This window comes from Hemitrygon akajei, chromosome 5, assembly GCF_048418815.1.
Source record: "Hemitrygon akajei chromosome 5, sHemAka1.3, whole genome shotgun sequence".
Lineage (NCBI taxonomy): Eukaryota > Metazoa > Chordata > Chondrichthyes > Myliobatiformes > Dasyatidae > Hemitrygon > Hemitrygon akajei.
This window is the reverse complement of record NC_133128.1, coordinates 182,819,749-182,841,975: the sequence shown is the minus strand read 5'-3', so window position 1 is coordinate 182,841,975 and position 22,227 is coordinate 182,819,749. Positions and strand designations below refer to the sequence as shown.

General features: G+C 40.5%; 1 protein-coding gene across 1 annotated transcript in view; it reads right to left on the bottom strand.

Annotated features, from left to right (window-relative positions):
* LOC140728532 (sodium-driven chloride bicarbonate exchanger-like) overlaps positions 1-22,227 on the bottom strand; it is a 275,952-nt gene that overhangs the window by 81,144 nt on the left and 172,581 nt on the right. The window contains 3 exon segments of the mRNA XM_073047392.1: positions 1,995-2,152; positions 17,303-17,391; positions 18,206-18,256. Coding sequence (XP_072903493.1) covers positions 1,995-2,152; positions 17,303-17,391; positions 18,206-18,256 — 298 coding nt within the window.

Sequence of the window (22,227 nt, the reverse complement as noted above, 5' to 3'; positions counted from 1 at the left end):
CGTAATTGTCTTTGAACAAAAAAAGACAAATATACATAGATAACAGGAAGGTACAGAAGGTATGAGCAGACTCGATGGGCTGAATGGCTTAATTCAGCTCCTTATGGTCCCATGGAATTAAGATGACAAATTTGTTAGCATTTACTAGAAAGGGCTGCACTTTAAGAGCAGAGTTAAATTTCGTTCTCCTTACAGAGGAAAGGATAGGCTTGTCAGACACATAGTGGAAATAAATACAAGGAAGTTGCAGAGCTGGAAATGCAGAGCAACACACGTCAAATGCTGGAGGAACTCAGTAGGTCAGGCAGCATCTATGGAAACGGACAAACAGTCAATGTCTTGAGGCTGAGGAAGGGGCTCAGCCAAAACTTCAACTGTTTATTCATTTCCATCAATGCCTGATTCATTAATGGAATTAATGAATTCCTCCAGCTGAGTTCCTCCAGCATTTTGTAGAAGTATATTAAATGGGACTTGCATGTCTCTCATTCCCTCATTCTCGTTCAGGACTGCTCAGACTCTAAAAGATGAACTGTGAGAGATGCAGGAGTACTAAAACCTGACTAGTTTTGATTGACCAGCAGCAGACACATCGTGGATTAACATGACCTACTTTCCCACGAGAAACATGCTAAATGCATTAAGAGCAACATCATTAAATATGCTTCTGACACTGACGATGACTCAGCTGAGCACAATTCTTCTGTGTCAACATCGATAATTGTGGTCTGAAAATCTATGATGGGGAAAAAAAATTTAAAGGATATAAATGTTTCTCCCTTATATCAGATTATTTACATCCAAAACATTGAAGCCCTTGTAACATAGAAGGTATCCTACAAGTAACTTTATCTATCAATGCCACATTAATAATTAAACTTTTCTCATCTCCGTGAATATTAATGTAGCAGCAATCCTTCATGAGCTCATTGTAAAACCTCTGTCTTAATAAATGTCACCAATCTCACCACCACACTCATTACAGTTCTCCGGGTTTTATTTCCTTACACCCAGAATCACATTGTAAACTACATTTGAACAAGGTTAACATTTCTTTCGATGGACTCTAAAAAATTATCCTCTTAAAAAAGTAGTTTTCTGCTTTCGTCAAATCAACCATAAGTGGGAAAATGAAGCAACTTAGCAACACAGGAGAACTTTAAGGGAACATTTTACAAAGGAAAAACAAAATCAATTTTTGGAAATGTAAACATTTTCCATGGGTGGCAGGGTGGAGATACATCTCTACCAAAGGAGGTGTAGGGCAGTCTTTCTCTCCGCTAGCCTGCAGGTCACCCTTGGGCAAGGTGTAGTACCTGCTTAGCCCCTGGGTAAGGGTCATGTGAAGTCATAGGAGCAAGTGGTGAATGGCTGTATGAGCAATTGGTGCACATCACAAGTCCTGGTTTAGCGACCACTGCTGCCAGGCAGACAATCTCTGAGGAGTATTGAGAATGGCTGGGGTCACCCGTCTTGTAAGGACACTGCCCACAAAAAGGCAATGACAAACCACTTCTGCAGAAAAATTTGCCAAGAACAATCATGGTCATAGATCATGATCAACCACGTCATATGATACTGCACATAACTAAAGAATGAACAAAGATTTACCTTCTTTTCAAGAAAATTTTCTATTCTGTTCAATTCAAGCCACAGGGGCTCAGAAGTCTCATTTTGACATAAAATAAGTGGAGCTATAAGGGAGGCTAGAGTCAAAGCAGTCCACCAATCCCTGATAGTTTCATCGGTGTTAGGGGAATAAACAATAATTTCTTATTGGTCTGAGCAGAGGCCCTAATATCTTTCACCTTAGCAATTTGTTCCCAAATGATCTAAAATATTTGGGTTACCAAGATTAGACTTAAAAGAGAACATATTGTGCTAAAGGTCCTTATCAGCTGAAATGTTTCGGGTTCTAATTGATGTTTCAGCACGTTCATTATGAACAGCTGCTTATCAGAGAGTAACAAGCAATGTGCATCTGCAAGACTGACCGTGTTGGGATTGGAACTTCAGCAACTCCAGATAGAACAGCAGCTGGAGATAGACGAACAAATGCAACAATTGATCGATCCAGAAATTCAAGTTCTCCGACTAAGATATTTGAAGCCTCTGCGCCTGGAGGTATCTTTTTCATAAAGTGCATATCCACCTAAAAGAGAACAACATAATAATAAAAAAAATAGTTATCTAGGTGCAGGTCGATAGCAGCCAGGTTAAGTGATTCAGCACGGACTAGATGGGCTGATGAGCCTGTCTTGGTATGATTCTATGTAATTAGGATCAATAAGTCATATCTGAATAAGTGGTAAATATGATCTATAAGAAGTCACTCTATTATAATTTTAGACAAATTCTAGTTTTAGACAGATGGAAAGTTGAGAGACGAAACAGTCAACATTTTAGGTTAATTGTGCTTCCATGTTCAAGCACAAGGCCGTCAACCTCAGGCCAAATGCTTCTTGGCCTGCTGAGTATTTTCAGCATTTCCTGGTTTGTGGCAGATGGTGACTTCATTGGTCAGGTGGAAAGAAGCAATGTAGATAGTGGAGGGGGGAGGTGAGATAGAAAGGGGAACAGTGAGTGTGGCAGCGGGGGGGGGGGGGTAATGACTGATACAGTGAGTGGGCAGACAAGGGATGCAAGGAATAAAGTGATAAAAACTAGCGCAGTCAGAAGGCCGTGAAGAAAACATGAAGATATCTCCAATATAGAACTGAGAACATTGGGATTTGTGTTTTTAAATATATAACCAAAACAAAATCAGCATCTGTTATGCACTGCTGCAATAAAACACCTTTCTTGTGAGTCTTAGAAGTGGCCAGCATTGTAAATCTATAGTGCCCCTGACAACTTCTGTCTCAAAATCAACAGTACTCTGTCCTGTTACTCGGTTGTTGAAATGGGGGTCAAGACTGTGGAGATTTTGCATTTCTGACTGTGAAAAATAGCTTTTCCTGTTGTAAATGGGGCAGCCCTATCTTGCACATTACTCACCACATTAATTCCAATTCATTGTCCCCATCTCACAGAATACTGCTGAAAGGAGCCCCACTTCAGAGCGCCAGCTGAAAGAGCCCTTGTCTCATAAAGCAAGGTGCAACTCAATCCCACATTGTCAACCTAATATTGCAATTTGACAGATCATTAAATACTTTAAAAATACATTTCAAATGTCAAAAAATGCCCACTTAGTTGCAGCATTAAAAAAGAATGGAGAATTATGAAATTAGTTCCTGGAGCTCAAAAGTAATTTTTAAGAATACTGAATAAAAATAAAATTTGATCTATATTCAGTCAGTGCACTGTGCACCCCTAATGTTATCCCTTACACAGCATAAACACCAGGATTATTTTTAGTATCATGTTTTCCAACTAACAAATGGCACCCAAGTCTACTGGGAATATGTACTTGTGCTTAGTAACGTTATTGAAGTGAAAATTTACTTTAAATATATATAAACTACAAAATAACTCCCTCTTTGTTGAAAGAATCTCTAAATCTGTATTTTACAGTTTACAATTTATCATAATTGCATGGAATGGGGATCATCCTCTTCTTTACATTCACATAAAAATGCTACTTAATTTATATGCTGTTCATCTCTCACGATCTACTGCAATGCGTCAAAAACAGCAACATAAGGTGGCAGTCACAGCAAAGAGAACAGTAGAATGGCTGTCCTGGCAACTACAATAGTGAAATGCCTGAAAGGTTTATTCTAAATTAGCCTTAAAAACTGAAATTGCAACACTGTGCTGCATTCTCTCAAGGAGTGTATGGGATTAAATTCTGTCTTAATTAACTGTGCACTTGGCTTGAGTCTTTATTAATTCCTTTCTAATTATTTCAGATATTCAATCCCTCCTCTGTTAACCAGCTTTAAGTGAGTTTGAATCTTCTGTTGCTTTGTAGAACGACTCTTTCAAAAGACATGCAAAATTAGTTTATACATCACATAATATTTCCCATATCTACAGATAAATATTGACACCTGTCTAAGTGCATTAATTGGAAAAGAACCTCCACACATTTACTGTTTATTATCTCATCGTACATCCATTATATTACATCATGTACGTTATCAGCATCATATTGATATTTACAATATTAATAATGCACAGGCTACGTTTCTACGCATTCACATTTGTGACAAACTTGACATTGATTTCAGCTAAAGCAGTTCATACATGTAAAAAAAACCTTTGCTTTTACCATTTTCATTGGCAGGGGGTTGGGAGCTAGAGCAGAGTCAGAAAATGTTGGTATTGAGAGGAAGTTAGATGTCATGTCCAGTAAAAACCAGACAGGAATGAATTAATAGACACAACGGGACAGGCAGCTTGAAGTGTGCGTATTTTAATGCTAAGAGTATTATGGGTAAGGGTGATGAACTTGCAGCTGGTGGAAATATGATGTTGTGACCATTACAGATACTTGGTTGAGAGAAGCTCCGGGATTTCAATGTTTTAGAATAAGTATAGGAGGAGGTAAAAGTGATGGAGGAGTGAAATTCCAAGATTAATCAGGGACAAGAACACAACTGCAGTCAGAGGAAACATAATCAAGGGCTCATCCACTCCAGATTAAATTAGTTCCAGCTGACTCCAGATCATCAGTCTATATGGCAAGAACTCAAAACCAAGGAAGACCTTCTAAAAGCCACTAGGATCATGTATGCAAGCAGAGTTGTGAGAGGTATAAAAACAATAGAGTTGTTGTAATGGGAAACTTTAACTTCCTTGATATAGGCTGGCAGCTCCCTAGTGCAAGGGGTTTAGAATTTGTCATGTGTATCCAGGAGGGTTTCTTAAATAATTGTGTTGACAGTTCTACAAGAAGAAGGGCAGAATCAGAATCAGGTTTAATATCACTGGCATATGTTGTGAAGTTTGTTGTTTTGCAGCAGCAGTACATTGCAATACATAACAATAAAAAAAACTATACATTACAATAAGTAGATATATAATTAAAAATGAAATTAAGTAAGTAAGTGCAAAAAGAGAGGGGAAAATAGTGAGGAAGTGTTCATGGTCCATTCAGAAATCTGATGGCAGAGAGGAGCAAGCAGTTCCTGAAACGCTGAGCGTGTGTCCTCAGGCTCCTATGCCTCCTCATTGATTGTTACAACACCACTCAGCTAGCTGATCTATCTCACTGTTGTGTGCCTCTTCATCACCACCTGAAATTCTGTCAACAATAATTATGTCTTCAGCAAATTTATAATAGGCACAGTCATGGGTGTAGAAAGAGTAGTGGGCTAAACACACATCCTTGAGGTGCGCTAGTGTTGATTGTCAGTGAGGAGGAGACATTATTTCCAATCTGCTCAGACTCCAGTTGAGAATGTCAAGGATCCAGTTGCGGAAGGAGGTGCTGAGACCCAGGATTTGGAGCTTGTTGATAAGAACTGAAGGCGTGATTATGTTGAATGCCAAGCTGTAATCAATGAACAGCAGTCTGACTTGGGTATTACTATTGTCTAGGTGATCCAAGGCCAAGTGGAGAGCCAGTGAGATTGCATCCACCATATGAAGGTTCACCCTCTTGAAAGAAGTTTTGACATCGGCCTTCAAGACAGAGATCGCGGGGTTACCAGATGCTGCAGGGAGTCGCACAGGTGTAGTTTTATTCTCCTTTTCAAAATATGCATAAAATGCATGGAGCTCATCTGAGAGTGAAGCATCACAACCATTCATGATGCTCAGTTTTGCTTTGAAGGAAGTAATGACCTCCAAACCCAGCCAGAATTGATGTGCATCTGATTCTGCCTATAATCTCAATTGGAATTGATTTTTAGCTCTTAAATTGTCCTTCCATTGATCATATATGGACTTCTTGTACACTTGCATTCTACAGATCGAGCCCTCAGCAGACACTAAATCTCCGAGTTCATCCACAGCTTTTGGTTCGGGTTCTCAAAGGCACAGACTCATCCACACAGGTCTTGATGAGTCAGTGACAACTGTGGCGTATTTATTCAGTTTTGAAGATGAATCCCTGAATATTGTCCAGTCCACTGACTCAAAGTAATCCTGTCAGCACTCCTCCGCCTCCCTTAACCATACCTTTGTGGTCCTCACCACTGCTGTTGCAGTCTTTAGTCTCTGTCTACATGCTGGGAGAAGAGGTACAACCAGGTGATCGGACTTACTGCACCTGATGAGCCAGTGGGAAAACACTTAGGTAAGAGTGATCACAACTCGTTCAGTTTTAGGACAGCTCTAGATAATGCCTTCTGTCACGGTCATGGATAGAGAAAAGACCATGATCGCCCACGTCATATAACGCAGCACATAATGATGATGATGATAACAGATGATCAGTATGGACCTTGTGGGAGGGTATTAAATTGGAGCAGGGTAAATTAGGCAGGAACTAGAGAAAGTTAATTGGGAAGAGCTCTTTTTGGGCATGCCCACATCTGACATATGGAAGGTACTTGGAGAACAAACTCCACCAAGTACACAAAAGATATATTCCAAAAGAAGGGTGGACAAGGATGGCAAGGACAGGGAACCTTGGATGTTAAGAGGGGTGGTGAATTTAGTCAAGCAAAAAAGGAAATGCATGTAAGTTTAGGAAAATAAGATGAAACAGAACTCTTGAGAAATATAAAGAAGCCAGAAAAGAACTAAGAGAATTAAGAAAGCCAAGAAATATCCCTGGCAAGTAGAATTAAAGAGAATTCCAAGGCAGTTTATAAATACATCAAGGGCAAGAAAATATCTAGGTCATACAACTTAAGTATAAAACAGGACCATGTGCTTGGAAGCAAAGGATGTGGGTGAAGTCCTAAATCAGTACTTTGCCTCAGTATTAACCAAGGAGAAGGACATGGAGGTCAGGAAGATCAGTGTGTAATGTCTTAATTTCCTACAGCATTTCAAGATAGAGAAGAAGGTAGTGTGGGGTCTCAAAGAACTTTAAGTAGGTACATCCCCCAAGGCTTAAAGGAATATACCCCAGGTGTCTGAGGGGGAAGAGTGGGTATTACTGGGGCTTTAACCAATCTTTGTGTTCCTTCGAAACACAGGTGAGGTCCTGGAGGACTGGAGAGCAGCTCCCGTAGTTCCATTATTCAAGGAAGGAAGCAAGCATGATCCTGGAGATCATAGACTGGTGAATCTCATATCAGTCATGGGGATTGTTAGGGATAAAATTTATGAGCAATTGGACATCTATGACCTAATCAGTGGCAGCCAGCATGGCTTTGTCACCTCCTCAAAAATCTCAGTTAGGGACAAAACTTGCCTCACACAAAGATGACTGATGAAAGTAGAGCTGAGAATGATGTCTGTGGATTAATTTTAGTAAGGTATTTGACAAGGTCCTCAAGAGAGACTCATACAGGCCCTTAGAAGACATAGGGTAGTGGTTGATGGGATTTATTCTGGCTGAAGCTCTGTAACTAGTGGTTTTCTGTAGGGATTAAAACGTGGATGCGTGGGTTGGTGAGAGTGCAGATAATAGGAAGATAGTGTAGAATTCTGGCGAAGGAAACAGTGTGATATAATTCAGTAGCAGATATTGGTAGAGAAATGGCAGATGGAGTTTAACCACAGCCAAATATGAAGTGTTGCACCTGGGAGATCAATTGTGAAGAAACAGTACACTGTTAAGACTCTTAATAGTGTTGATGAGCAGAGAAATCATGGGGTGCAGCTGCATAGCTCCCAACCAGCAGCTACACAGGTAAAGAAGGCATATGGTAGGCTGGCCTTTATTGGTGAAGAAATTGAGTTCAAAAGTCAGGAAGTTATACTGAAGCTTTTATAAAATTCTAGTTAGGCTGCAAATGGAGTATTACTTTCAGTGATGGTCACCCCGGTATAGGAAGGATGTTGAGGCTCTAGAGAGGATGCAAGAGAGGCTTTTCTCAGGATGCTTCCCGGATGAGAGGACATCTATGAAGTGAGATTGGACAAGCTTGGGTTGCTTTTCCTCTGGAACAGCAGAGGCTGATGGGAAATTTGATAGAGGATTAAATGTTTATGAAAGGAACAGATAGTATCTTTTTCCCTGAGTTGAAATGCATTGAAGGTGAGGTGAAAACCTTCAAAGGAGATGCAGAGGACAAATTGTATTCCTTTTTTTACACAGAGGGAATGCCTAGAATGTGTTTGCTTGTGGTGGTAATGGAGATAAATACGCTAGGGGCTGTTCAAAGGGCCCTAAGATGGGCATGTGAATATATTGCAAATGAAAGGACATTATGTGGGCAGAAGGAATGAGCTGAGCTGGGCATTTGATTTCTAATTTAATTAGCTTAGCACAATATTGTTAGCCAAAGGGCCTGTTCCTGTGTTGTCTTCTATGTTTTTCTTCTACACTTAAAGTAATATGGCATTCTGTATATCCTTTGATTTATTCCAGTATGGAATGATGAAGGAATTTTATTAAAATTTAGTTTTAATTCTCCATGTCTTTTCATCCAAAATCTATTTACCCCTACACAGACATAGAAGTTAGAAACAGAAGTAGACCACTCCATTTCTTATATGAATGCCTTAATGTAACTTAAATAAGGTACTTTATGGAAAAAAATCATTTGTTTGTTACGTGCTGTGTCATTTGACCTAGGTGATCATGGTCATTCCATGACTATGATTGGTCTTGACAATTTTTCTACAAAGTGGTTTGCCACTGCCTTCTTCGCTGCGTCTTTACAAGACATGTGACCACAGCCATTATCAATACTGTTCAGAGATTGTCTGTCTGACATCAACGGTCACATAACGAGGACTGTGATATGCACCAGCTGCTTATACAACCAATCACCACCTGCTCCCATGGCTTCACATGACCCTGATTTGGGGTGGGGGCTAAGTAGGTGCTAAACTTTGTTCATGGGTGACCTGTAGGCTAGCAGAGGGAAGGAGTGCCTTACAACTCCTTTGGCAGAGACGCATCGCCACCCCACTTTTCAAAAAAAAACTTTCCTATAAAGCTACACTTTCTACCCATGGGAATACACTGCACCAAAATATCCAGAGTCTATTTCACTCTGTCTTTTTGATATTTGCCCCCATGGATCATATTTACCACAACTCCCTGATCTTTAGCATGGCCATAGACAAGGATAGGAGCAGATAAAACAAGAAAGTATTTCATTTCTGGAGGGCTAATTACATGGCTATAACGCAGAAACTTGGAAACTGGGAAATTGGGAGCAGATGTTCTCAGGAAAATGCACACAAAAAATGTGGAGGTTGAGGGAACACTTGCATGAAATTCTGGTTAAGTTTGTCCCATTGAGACAGAGAAAAGATAGTAGGGTGAAAGAACCATGCTTGTTAAGATAGGTGGAATTTTTAGTCAAGAGGAAGAAGGATTCATATTTATGATTTAGGAAGCAAACATCACACTGGACTCTTGAGTGTTATAAAGTAGCCAGGAAGAAGCTTAAGACAATGCTTATGAGAGCTAGAAGGTCACATGAGAACGTTTTAGTGAGTAAGATTAAGGAGAAGTCCAAAGCATTCTAAGTTTACACAAAGAACATAAGAATGACTAAGGTAGGAACATGCAGGGATAAAGGGGGAAATATGTGCCTGGAGTCAGAGAAGTAGGGGAGGTCACTTCAATGGATTGATCACTTCAATGTTCACCAATAAGAAGGATCTTGTTGAATGTGAGGTCAGTGTAGAACAGACCAATGTGTTGAAATTTGCAGAGGTTAAGAACAAGGCAGTGTTGGAGTTTGGGAAGAACATTAGGATAGATAAGTAACTGTGACCATATGGGATATACTGCAGGTTACCTTGGGAAATGAGGGAGAGATTACTGTGGCTCTTATCTCTAACTGGCCACAAGAGTAGTACCTGGGTTTAGAAGATAACAAATGCTGTTCCTTTATTCAATAAAGGTAATAGGATTAATTCTGGAAATTACAGACTTGTAAATCTTACCTCAGTGGTTGTTAAACTAAAGGAGAGGCTTCTTAGGGACAGTATTTATGGGCATTTGGAGTAGCATAGTCTGATTAGAGTTAGTCAGTATAGTGTTATGAAGAACAAGTGACCTCATGGGCATGATTGACTTTTTCAAAGAAGTATCAAAAATTGATGACAGTAGAATGGTGGATGTATTGAATTTAAGATTCAAGATTGTTTAATGCAATTTCCAGTGCACAAGAGTAAAGGAGAATGGAATAACTGTTACTGTGGATCTGATGGAGCGCAAAAGAAAACACAAAAAGATAAAGAACATAATAATAAAGAGCACAACAAATATAAATAGGTAAGGTAGCTTATAAACATAGCTCAATTGTATGTCCATAAGTGATGATAGACACAGAAGTGTCTGTACATAAGTTGACTCTGACAGGAAAGGATAAAGTGGTGGGGGGAGTATAGCAGGGCGAGTTAGTGGGTGGAGGTGTTGATCAGCTTTCTGCTTTATTGCTTGGGAACAGCAACTGTTCTTGAGCCTGGTGGTCTAGGCGTGGATGCGATATAGCCTCCTCCCTGATGGGAGTGGAACAAACAGTCCATGAGCAGAATGGGTGGGGGGGGGTACCCTCCATGATACTGCTGACATTCTCCCAGCGCCTCTCGGGTCTATACGCCGTGGATGGTGCCAACGATGCATTGCGCAGTTCTGACTCCCCGTTGTAGAGCTTTCCTCTCCACTGCTGTGCAGTTTTGGTACCATGCACTGATGCAGCATTTTTACATGCTATCTGCTGCACATCGGAAGAAGGTCATGAATATAGACGTGCACACTCCAGCTCCCTTCAGCCTCCTGAGAAAGTAGAGGCAATGGCGAGCTTTCTTGAAAATGTAGATGTGTTCTGGGACCACAAGGGTTTATGTGAGATATGCACTCCCAGGAGTTTGAAACTGCTCACAGTTTCCACTGCTGTGCCACTGCTGTAAAGTGGAGTCTGAGTGATGCGAGTTCTCCTGAACTCGTTGACACTGACGAAGAGATTGTTTTCCTTGCACCCAACCTTGAGCTCTTCTACCTCCTCTGTTGGCTGTCTCATTGTTGTTTGTGATGAACCTCAACACTGTCACCACATCGGCGAACTTGACAATGTGATTCCTCGGGTCATTCAGTCACGTGCGATCAGAGTGTACAGCAGTGAGGTCTGTACACAGTCATGGGGGGAAGGGGCAGCAGTGTTGAGAATGAGGAGGAGGGAGGAGCACTGTGCATCCGGACTCTCTGGTTAGAAAGTTCAACATTCAGTTGTACTGTGGTCTATTTAGACCAAGGGGTAGGAGTTTGTTCACCAAGGTTTGTTAGACCATGAATACTGTTGAATACTCTTGAAAAGTCTTAAATACTGAACTGAAATCCAGAAGCAACATTCTGACATAAGTTATGACTTCAAAACATGAAGCAGATTCAAAGGAAAACACAGGAGTCTGAAATGTGAGTCTAACGTCATTCTTTAATTTAAGCGAGGTGCACTGGTATCACGTGGTAGCATGATGATTTATGCAATTCGTGTATTTATACATATAATGCATAATTAATTATTTAAATGAACAAACATACTTAATCAAAAAATAGACACACATATATATGCACATACACATACACACACACACACACACACAAGATTACTCAAACATTACTGAAATATTCAATACACAACTTAAGAGTCCCTTTTTTTCTAGGTGTGTCAGGGACAGGTGCATGCCAGATGCTATGGCATCTGTCATGGAGCAGTTCTGTCGGTAAACATACTGGTGAGGGTCCAGTGTGGCAGGAGTAGAATTTTTGGTGCGTGCGATTAGCAGCCATTCAAAGCTCTTCATGATGATTGGTGTCAGCTACTTTGTTCTGAAGGTGTAGGGTTCTTTGGCACAAGGATGATAGTTGCTGATTTGAAGCATGTGGGGACAGCAGCCTGGATCAGTGAGGTGGCGAAGATATCCATGAAGATGTCAGCGAGCTCTGGGTACTCAGCCTGGGGTGTTGTCTGGCCCAGCAGCCTCACAGAGTTCTTCTCATGTCTGCTGCTGCTACAGACAGTGTTTACTCACCTGGGGGGAGGGTTAGCTTTCGTGGCTGGTGCTGTGCTGCATGCATCGAAGCATGCCATAAAAATTGTTTATAGAGTGTCAGGGAGGAGGGAGTCGCTGGTGCCATCTCAGCTGTTTTTCCTTAACTAGTCAGCAATGCCCTTGATGCCCAGCCAGATACACCGAGGATAGTTATTACAGAGGTATTCCTGAATTTTTTTGTTTGTAGGCAGTCTTTGCCATCTTGGTGCCTAAGATGAGGTTTCTTCTGGCTGCACTGAGAGCTGTTCTGTCTCCCAATATGAAAGCAGTGTCCTATGCTTTTAGTAGGGAGTGCAGATCTGTGTTTAGCCAGGGCTGTGGGATTACTGTTCTTGAGGTATCAGTGTTGTCCATACACTTACAGATGTAGCCAGTGATACAGAACCATAGAACTCTACAGCACAGTACAGGCCCTTCAGCCCTCCATGTTGTGCCGACCCATATAATCCTTAAAAAAAAGTACTAAACCCACACTACCCCATAACCTTCCATTTTTCTTTCATCCATGTGCCTGTCCAAGAGGCTCTTAAATACCCCTAATGTTTTAGCCTCCACCACCATCCCTGGCAAGTCATTCCAGGCACTCACAATCCTCTGTGTAAAAAAACTTACCCCTGATTTCTCCCCTAAACTTCCCTCCCTTAATTTTGTACATATGCCCTCTGGTGTTTGCTATTGGTGCCTTGGGAAACAGGTACTGACTATCCACCCTATCTATGCCTCTCATAATCTTGTAGATCTCTATCAAGTCCCCTCTCATTCTTCTACGTTCCAAAGAGAAAAGTCCCAGCTCTGCTAACCTTGCTTCATAGGACTTGTTCTCCAAACCAGACAACATCCTGGTAAATCTCCTCTGCACCCTCTCCATAGCTTCCACGTCCTTCCTATAATGAGGTGACCAGAATTGAACACAATATATGAAGCATATACCTCAGGGTACGTATCTTCTCCGTTTGTCGCAGATTTTAGTAAAGTCTTTGAAAAGTTTTGCCATGGTAAGTTTATCCAGAAAGTCATAATCCATTGTGAATTTGGGATTGCCTGCCCACAGAAGGCAGAAATCAGTAGATGGAGTGTATTCTGCCTGGAGGTTGGTGAACCATGGTGTTCTGCAGCGATCTTTTCTGGAACTTCTGCTCTTATAAATAACTTGGGCAGGGAGGTGGAAGAGTGGGTTAGTACGTTTGCAGATGACATGAAGATTGATGGCGTTGTGGATAGTGCAGAAGGCTGCCATAGGTAATACCAGGACATGGATAGGATGCAGAACTGTGCTGAGAAGTGGTGAATAGAGTTCAATCCAAGAAAGTGTAAAGTAAATTACTTTGAGAGGTTGAATTTGAAGGCAGAGTACAGAGTTAATGGCAGGATTCCTAGCAGTGTGGAGGAACCAGGGGATTTTGGGATTCACATCCATAGATCCCTCAAAATTGGCACACAGGTAGATAGGGTGGTTAATAAAATATATGGTGTTGGCCTTCATTTGTCAGGGGATTAAGTTCAAGAGCAGAAAGGTAATGGTGCAGCTCTCTTAAACCATTGTTAGACAACACATGGAATATTGTGTGCAGTTCTGGTTGCTTCGTTATAGGAAAGATGTGGAAGCTATAGAAAGGGGGCAGAGGAGATTCACCAGAATGCTGCCTAGATTAGAGAGCACATCTTATGAGTTAAAGCTGTGTGAGCTCTTTGGAACGAAGGAGGATGCAGTCAGTTTGGGGAGGTGTACAAGGTGATAAGAGGCATAGATAGAGTAGATAGCCAGTGTCTTTTTCCCAGGATGGCAATGGCAAAGATAAAAGGTGTTTGGAGGTGGTGTAGGGGTATGTCAGAGATAGTTTTCTTTGTCCCCCTACAGAATAACTGCTTGGTTTCTTATGGTTATTGTAGCCAGTGGTGGTAATGGGAATATGTTCTCACTACCTTTTAAATGCTTCCAATAGTGTGTGCCTCAAATATCCTCTGACAACCATGTTCAGCTCTTGGCCTTCACATGTGGCTTAGTTATGAGGCCTGGCAGAACTGCTCTACTTACAGCAGAGGCAGAGGCAAGTTCCTGGAACCTTAAAACAGTCACTTCAGGCAGATGGGGCTTGTCAGTTGTGGTGGGCACTCAACTAGGAGATGGAAAAGTCTGATCTCCGCTGCCTTGCAGCTATATCCACACATGGGGAAGGCTTTGGGAGTAAACCCCAAAGGAAAAATCCAGAGTTGGAGCTTCTAAGGTAGTACTCTGTTGAGCTTAACAGTGGCACACAATTCCTGCGACATTGCTGGTGCCAAAATGCATCAGCCCCTGCCATTCCTTTGGGTTCATCAGATGCGTGGAGAGGAGGAGCCTGCTACATGAGCAACAGCTTGCTCTCCATATTGTACTGACCTGACTTTCATATAAAGACAGCTAGGATGCAATATCCATGGTCGACCATGACTTACCAAGGCCTACCTCTACTAAGTGCTTGGAATGCACTGCAGGTGGTTGTGGTAGGGGCTTCTACATTAGGGACATTTAAAAGATACTCTAGTTAAGTAAAATGGAGGGTGTGGGCTGTGTCGGTGGGTAAGGTTAGATTGGTTGAAGAGTAGATGAAAAGGATGGCACAAAATCAAGGACCGAAGAGCCCATACTGCACTGTGCTGTTCTATGCTCTATCTTATCCTTTTCATAAGTTGAAGAATGGCTGTTTTGAGAATGATACGCAAGTGGGATCAATAGGAGTGAACTTGTTTTGATATGAGATGCACTGAGTCATAGAAACGGATCGCTGGCCACAAGGAGAGAACTAGTTCTGAATGGGGGAGTAATAGAGACATTGAAGTTCAAAGTAAATTTATTATCAAAGTACATATATGTCACTATATACAACCCTGAGATTCATTTTCTTGAAGGCATACTCAATAAATCTATTGAATAATAACCATAACAGAATCAATAGAAGACCACCCAACTTAAGTGTTCGATCAGAATGCAGAAGATAACAAGCTGTGAAAATACAAAATAAACAATATCGAGAACATGAGATGAAGAGTCCTTGAAAGTGAGTCCATTGGTTGCAGCAACATTTCAATGATAGAGCAAGTGAAGATGAGTGAAGTTATCCCTTTGGTTCAAGAGCCTGATGGTTGAGGAATAATACTGTTTCTGAACCTGGTAGAGTGAATGCTGAGGCTCCTATACTTTCTTCCTGATGGCAGCAGTGAGAAGACAGCATGTCCTGGTTGGTGGTGGGGTCCCTGTTGATGAAGGCTGCTTACCTGCGACAGTGTTCCATGTAGGTGTGCTCAATGGTGAGGAGGGCTGTGTCACTACTTTTTGTAGGATTTATTAGTGTTTCCGTTCCAGGCTGTGATGCTGCCAGTCAATATATTCTCCACTACACATCTATAGATGGTCATCAAAGTTACTTTACAAGTAAAGAGACCTTTTCAATTCTTTTAATATTATTTCACATAAAAATTGAGCATTCTACAGCAGGGTTATCAAATTAGCAAATATGGGGTTGGAGAAGCATTTCAAGCCAGCTTCATCAGTAATCACGATTAAGTCAATAATCTATTCAATGGCATTTTGTTACACAGTGAAATTTGATGGTGCAGAGACAATGGAGAGGCAAAAGATGTAGAGCTAGATGTCATTAGCATGTGTTCTGAAGCTGGCAAGTGTCAGCAAGGGACAAAATGGAATGGCCAAAATTCAATCCTTTTCCTGATTTGATAAGCAACACCTCATGTATTCCGAACTATTTCATCTTATGGTATATCCAACTAAAGGTATTTTGCAGGGTTAACAAAATGCTGTAATTGTAGTTAACAACTGCAATATTTTTGACCAACCACGTTGCATTAAGTTATTTCTAGGAAGGGAGTAAATGTTAGTGCAGGTTGCAAATCCACATTCAAAAATGAAACGCAAAAATAAGAATGCAGTTTAAATTATAACGATCAGATGCAACCCTTGGCACTCACCTTACCAGGAGAATTAACAAAGATTAAGTATAAGAACACCTGCCTGACTTTACAGCCAAGTAATAATGAGAGCAGATTAGAAAGGCAAAAGAAAAGTACTTTAGAGAAAATAAGATGCCTCTTTAAAAGATGCTCCAGATAAAAGGTCTGATGGTTTGCAATGAATGGTATTTATCCAAACCATGCAGCAAGCATAATACATCCCCTTCTCTAACTAGACCATCCATTGAACAAAATACCACTAAGAATGTCTATGCTTTGGGTTATAGTATGATCAAATATAAAAGGGGATTAGAATAAACCTGATTTGAAGCTGCTTAATGTGGCTTAATGTGGGTTGACTTGAAAGTCACATTTGCTAACAGGTCATTTTATTTCAATTACAATTATTTCTATCCATCTTAAAATCAAATCTGCAAAAAGCTTAGCAATACCATTTGTTAAAAATTTCTGTCCCATACATTCATGTTCTTTAATTTGTACTCTGGAAAACAGCAAACATTCTCTGATGCATTATAACAAATTTGTTAAAAGCATGGAAAGTGCTTTTCTCATTTCATTCATGCTCCATCAAGCTTAGAATGTTGACTTAGCAAATACAACTCACTGAAGAATACTGTATTAATCTACATTTAAAACTTCCCACAATTTCTACTAGGGGCAGATATTAAAATTTGCACCCAAAATGAATTTGAGACTGAAGTGAGCAAGGTAAACTAAGTTTTGGGCAAGATCAATTTACATAATCAGAAACAAATGGATGGATAAATATTCATCAGTGTATAGGAAGTGCACGAAACGCACAGAAAATCTGATGTACAAAGATCTCTACTGAGATATGCAAAAGCAGCGCAATTTGTCGTCTTCTGTGGTTGTATCTCAATGTAACTTCATAATTTAAGGCAGCACTGTTAAAGGACCTGTACTACACAATAATAATGCCTGGGATGCTTAAAGTAGCAATGCTCAACTTCAGCCATTACTGTGTAGCATTCGGTAGCTGAGCAGGAACTAATTAGAAGGGAGAGATTGGAGGCAAGCACCACGTATCTCAGATGCTGATTTGTCATTGTGGTGGTAGAGCGAACACAGAGAGATGAGGAACTCATGGGACAGAGGCAAAGAGTGAGGATACCCCCCCCCCCCCTTCAAGTAGTCTGGGTCTCCCCTGAATAACAAAAGAAAACTGTTCCATCATTTATGAAAACACACTTCAAAAGTCTGAACTAACAATGTATTAATACCAGATAAGTAATTTGCATGTTGCAGTTGGAATTGTTTTGTTTCTTACAACTTTACCAATGAAGCAACTCACCTTACTAAAATCAACAGTGCTGTTCTCTCGACTGACATCAGTTTTGCCTTCCAGATGAGCAGGAGCAGATTGCGGAGAGATCATGTGACCTGATTCAGAGAAAAGCATTAGAGTCCTTCAGGAGTAACTGAATCCTTACAATTGACTTTATCATATTGCAAACAATATAACCAGAATAAATTAATTCATTGGAAAATCTCTCAATTCAATTAATTCATTGGAAAATCTCTCAATTCAATTAATTCATTGGAAAATCTCTCAATTCAATATCATTCAATTAGATTGTGCAAGTCATTCACAATAGTATTTCTGTGATACAATTCAACACCTTACAAAATCACAAAAACATTAAGCGAAAGGCACCTAATTTGAAAACAATGAATACATTGTCCTGACATAATGCATTAGGGATTCATTAATACCCTTAACCTAAAGGCTATTTACTATTATAGGGAAGACATAGTCACCATTGTTGTCACAGAGCTCCAAAAACAAGGGATTAATCCTAACCTCAAGTTTTGTCTATGTGTAGTTTGCACATTCTCATCATGACATATGCATTTTTACTGGGTGATCTGATTTCCTCCCACCCAAAGACACAATCATAGGTTAATTAGCTGCTATAATTTACCACTCAGTATAATCATGTAGAGAAAGAATCAAGGGTTTATGAGAGAGAATAAGTTGCGGAGCCAAAAGGAAATAAAGCGGGGGTGCATAGTAGTTAATGGATTGCTCTGGTGGGAGATTGCATGGGCCCACTAGTTAATAAATCCCATTACCTGAAAGCTACAATGGTATTCAACACTGACCAGCCGTGCTGATCAGGGATCACAGCCACAAAAGTGTTCACGCTAGAGTACATCAGAAACATGAAAGTGATGGGAATAAACAATGAATCACCTGCAGCTCTTTGAGGAGAGATTTCAGCATGTCTTGAGGTCTTCCCTCCAGCTTTCAATGGGCCAAAAAGAAAGAAGTAAGAGAAGCAGAAAGAGTTGAGCCTGTTAGAGGTAGGTATAAATATGAAAATAAGACATAGAAAACATGTGAGGACTTATGAGGGTATGAAAAAGCAATGGCAGATGTAAGACAAATTTATAGACAAATACATAAAAAATAAAATTATGGAAATTGAGGACACAAAGTAATACACCACCTTTTGGCCGGAATACAAATTGTGCAGCCCTTTGCAACTGTTAAGAAAATAAGTATTGTGAATGTCTTTTCATGGCAATATTTTCACCCTGTGAACAAAATGGCAACTATTATTCTTTGTTGCCTTAAGTTCAATAATTGGCCTATGTGTTAAGGGCACTACTGTTTTTCAATGATAAGAATGGGTTTCTGTTAAAAAAAAAATACAAATATAAGACCATACGACACAGGAGCAGAATTAGTCCATTTGGCCCATCGAGTCTGCTCTGCCATTCAATCATTCTTTTTTTCCTGTTTCCTCCTCAACCTCATTTCCCGGCCTTCTCCCTGTAACCTTTGATGCCATGTCCAATCAACAGCCTATCAATCTCTGTCTTAAATACCCCATCCACCTGGCCTCCACAGCTGCATGTGGGAACAAATTCCACAAATTCACCAGCCTCTGGCTAAAGAAATTTCTCCACATCTCTGTTTTGAATGGACGCCCCTCTATTCTGAGAATGTGCCCTCTTGTCCTGGACTCCCCCACCATGGGAAACATTGTTTCCACATCTACTCTGTCTAGGCCTTTCAACATTCAAAAGGTTTCAATGAGATCCCCCCCCTCATCCTTCTGAATTCCAGCGAGTACAGACCCAGAGCCATTGAACGTTCCACGTATGATAACCCTTTCATTCCTGGAATCATCCTTGTGAACCTCCTCTGGACCCGTTCCAATGCCAGCACATCTTTTCTAAGATGAGGGGCCCAAAACTGTTCACAGTACTCAAGGTGAGGCCTCACCAGTGCCTTATAACACCTCAGCATCATATCCCTGCTCTTGTATTCCAGACCTCTTGAAATGAATGCTAACACTGCATCTGTCTTCCTCACCAGTGACTCAGCCTTAGCACCTGCATCCTCAGACTTTGTTTGAAGCTGGGAAAGAAATTGTGGAAGGCCTTGAGGAGATCCTTGCTCATCTGTAGCCAAAGGTAAAGTCGTTAAAGACTGGACGATGGTTAATATTGTACCATTATTTAAGAAGGGTAGTCTGACATCACTGGTGGAGATCCGAGGGACAGGATTAACCAGCATTTAGATAGGCAAAGTCTTTGTGCGTGGCATATCCTGACAAATCTGTAAGAGTCTTTTGAAGAGGTTCCAAGAGGATAAATGACATTAGATGTCATCTGTGTGGACTTCTGCAAAGCCTTTGACAAGACCCAAATGGTAGGCTAGTCTGGAAAGTTAGGTTGTACAGGATCCAGGGAGTGCTTGCTAAATAGATTCAGCTGCATTGATGGTAGGAAGAAGATCGATAGTGGAAGGTTATTTCTCAGACTGAAGGTGGTGCGCTACAGGAATTTGTGCTTGTACGTTTGCTTGTCATTATTGTAATTAAATGATTTGGATGAAAATATGCAAGGCAGAGTAGATTTTCAGATGATCCTAAAATAGGTGGTATCATAGTCAGTGAAGAAAGTTATCAAAAATGCCAGAGGGATCTTGATCAGGTAAGTGAGTGGGCCAACAATTGGCAAATGGCTTTCAATTTGGCTAATTCAAGGTGTTGCATTTTGGAAGGTCAAATCATGGTATGATTTATACAGTGAATGGTAGAGCCCTGGGGATTGCTACGAAGAAGAAACCTGGGGATACAAGTACATAGTTTGCTAAAAGTGATGTCGCAGGTGGACAGTTTGGTGAAGGTTATATACAGGCCTTTATCAGTAATAGCATTGTATATTGGATTTATGACATTATCTTGCAGATGTACTAGATACTAGTGAGGTTCTGCCTGGTGTATTGTCTACAGTCTTGGCCACCACTAAATTGAAAAGGGTGCAGAGAAGATTTACAAGAATATTGGAAAAATTCGAGGGCTTATGTTACAGGGAGACAATGGATAGGCTAGGAATTTACAATGTTGGAGACTGCACGGTGAGGTATGTAAAATCATGAGAAGCATAGAAAGGGAGAATGCACAGTATTTTTAGCAAGGTGCAGCAAAACTAGAACGCATATAATTAGGGTGAGAGTGGAAAGATTTAAAAGAGAATTGAGGAGCTGCTACTTCACTCAAAGGTTGGTGCATATATGGATTAAATTACCAGGGAAATTAGTTGAGGCAAGTGCAATGACAACATTTAGAAGTACATGGATTGGAAAGGCTTAAGATTGAGGGTTCCTATCCTGGGGTCCATGGACCCCCCAGTTAATGATAAGATCATGGCATAAAAAAAGGTTGGAAACCCCTGGTTTAGAGGGATATGAACCAAATGCGGGGAAAATGGGACAAGCATAGGCGGGCACCTTGGTCAGGATGGATGAGTTGGACTAATGGGCCTGCTTATGTGCTTCATTACTCTATGATTCTGTGACTCCGGTAAATTTACTTGCAGACATTAAGAATTATTTAAAAAATGAAGTAGAATGGATACTGATAATTGCTTAAAAATGTAAAGCAGGAAGATAGTTAAAGAGGCAATTGGAATTCCCTTTATTAACCGAGGCATAAAATGCAGGAAACTCTATAGCTAGATAAAACTCTGAAGAAGCCACAGTATATCTGGGTCAACATATTACTAGGAGGAATATTTCTTCTGGAGAAGATTTATGAGGACATTGTCAGATTAGAGATTTAGTTATTTATGAGGCAATATTTAGCAGTGCTTGGGGTACTTTCTTTATAAAGAAGCAAGCTGCTGGATGATTTAATCAAGGTTTATTAAATTACAAGATAGAATGAACAGAAAAGTTCTAAGAATCATAGAATGATCACGTAATATCAAGCAAGGTAGAAAAAGGAGAATCAGTTCATGTTGTGCCCTTGGATTTTCAGAAGGGCTTTGACAAACTGCCACAAATGAGGTTGCTTAACAAGCTAAGGGCTCATGGTATTACAGGAAAGATTCTAGTATAGATAAAGTAGTGGCTGATTGGCAGGCGGCAAAGTGGTGTTCCACAGGGGCTGTGCTGGGACCAATTATGTTTACGTTATATGTCAATGATATGGTTGATGGAATTGATGGCTTTGTTGCAAAGTTTGCAGATGATATGAAGACAGGTGGAGGGGCAGGTAGTTTTGAGGAGGTAGAGAGGCTACAGATGGACTTGGACAGATTAGGAAAATGGGCAAAGAAATGGCAGATGGAATAGAGTTTTGGAAAGTGTATGATCATGCACTTTGGTAGAAGAAATGAAAGGGTAGTCTATTTTCTAAATTGAGAGAAGATACAAAAAACTGAGGTGCAAAGGGACTTGGGAGTCCTTGTGCAGGATTCCCTAAAGGTTAATTTGCAGGTTGAGTCGGTGGTGAGGAAGGCAAATGCAATGTTAGCATTCATTTCAATAGAATATAAAAGCAAGGATGTAATGTTGAGACTTTATAAAGCACTGGTAAGGCCTCATTTGGAGTATTGTGAGCAGTTTAGGGCACCTTATCTTAGAAAGGATGTGCAAAGGAGATTCAGAAAAATGATTCCAGGTTTGAACGGATTTTCATACGAACAGCGTTTGATGGCTCTAGCTCTGTATTTACTAGAATTCAGAAGAATGAGGGCTGAGTTTATTGAAACCTATCGAATGATGAAAGGCCTTGATAGAATGGACATGGAGAGGATGTTTGCTACAGCAGAAGAGTCTAAGACTAGAGGGGACACAGAATAGAGGGGCGTCCTTTTGGAATGGAGATGAGGAGGAATTTCTCCAGCCAGAGATTGGGGAATCTGTGGAATTTGTTACCACAGGCAGTTGCGGGGGCCAAGTCTTTATATTTATTTAAG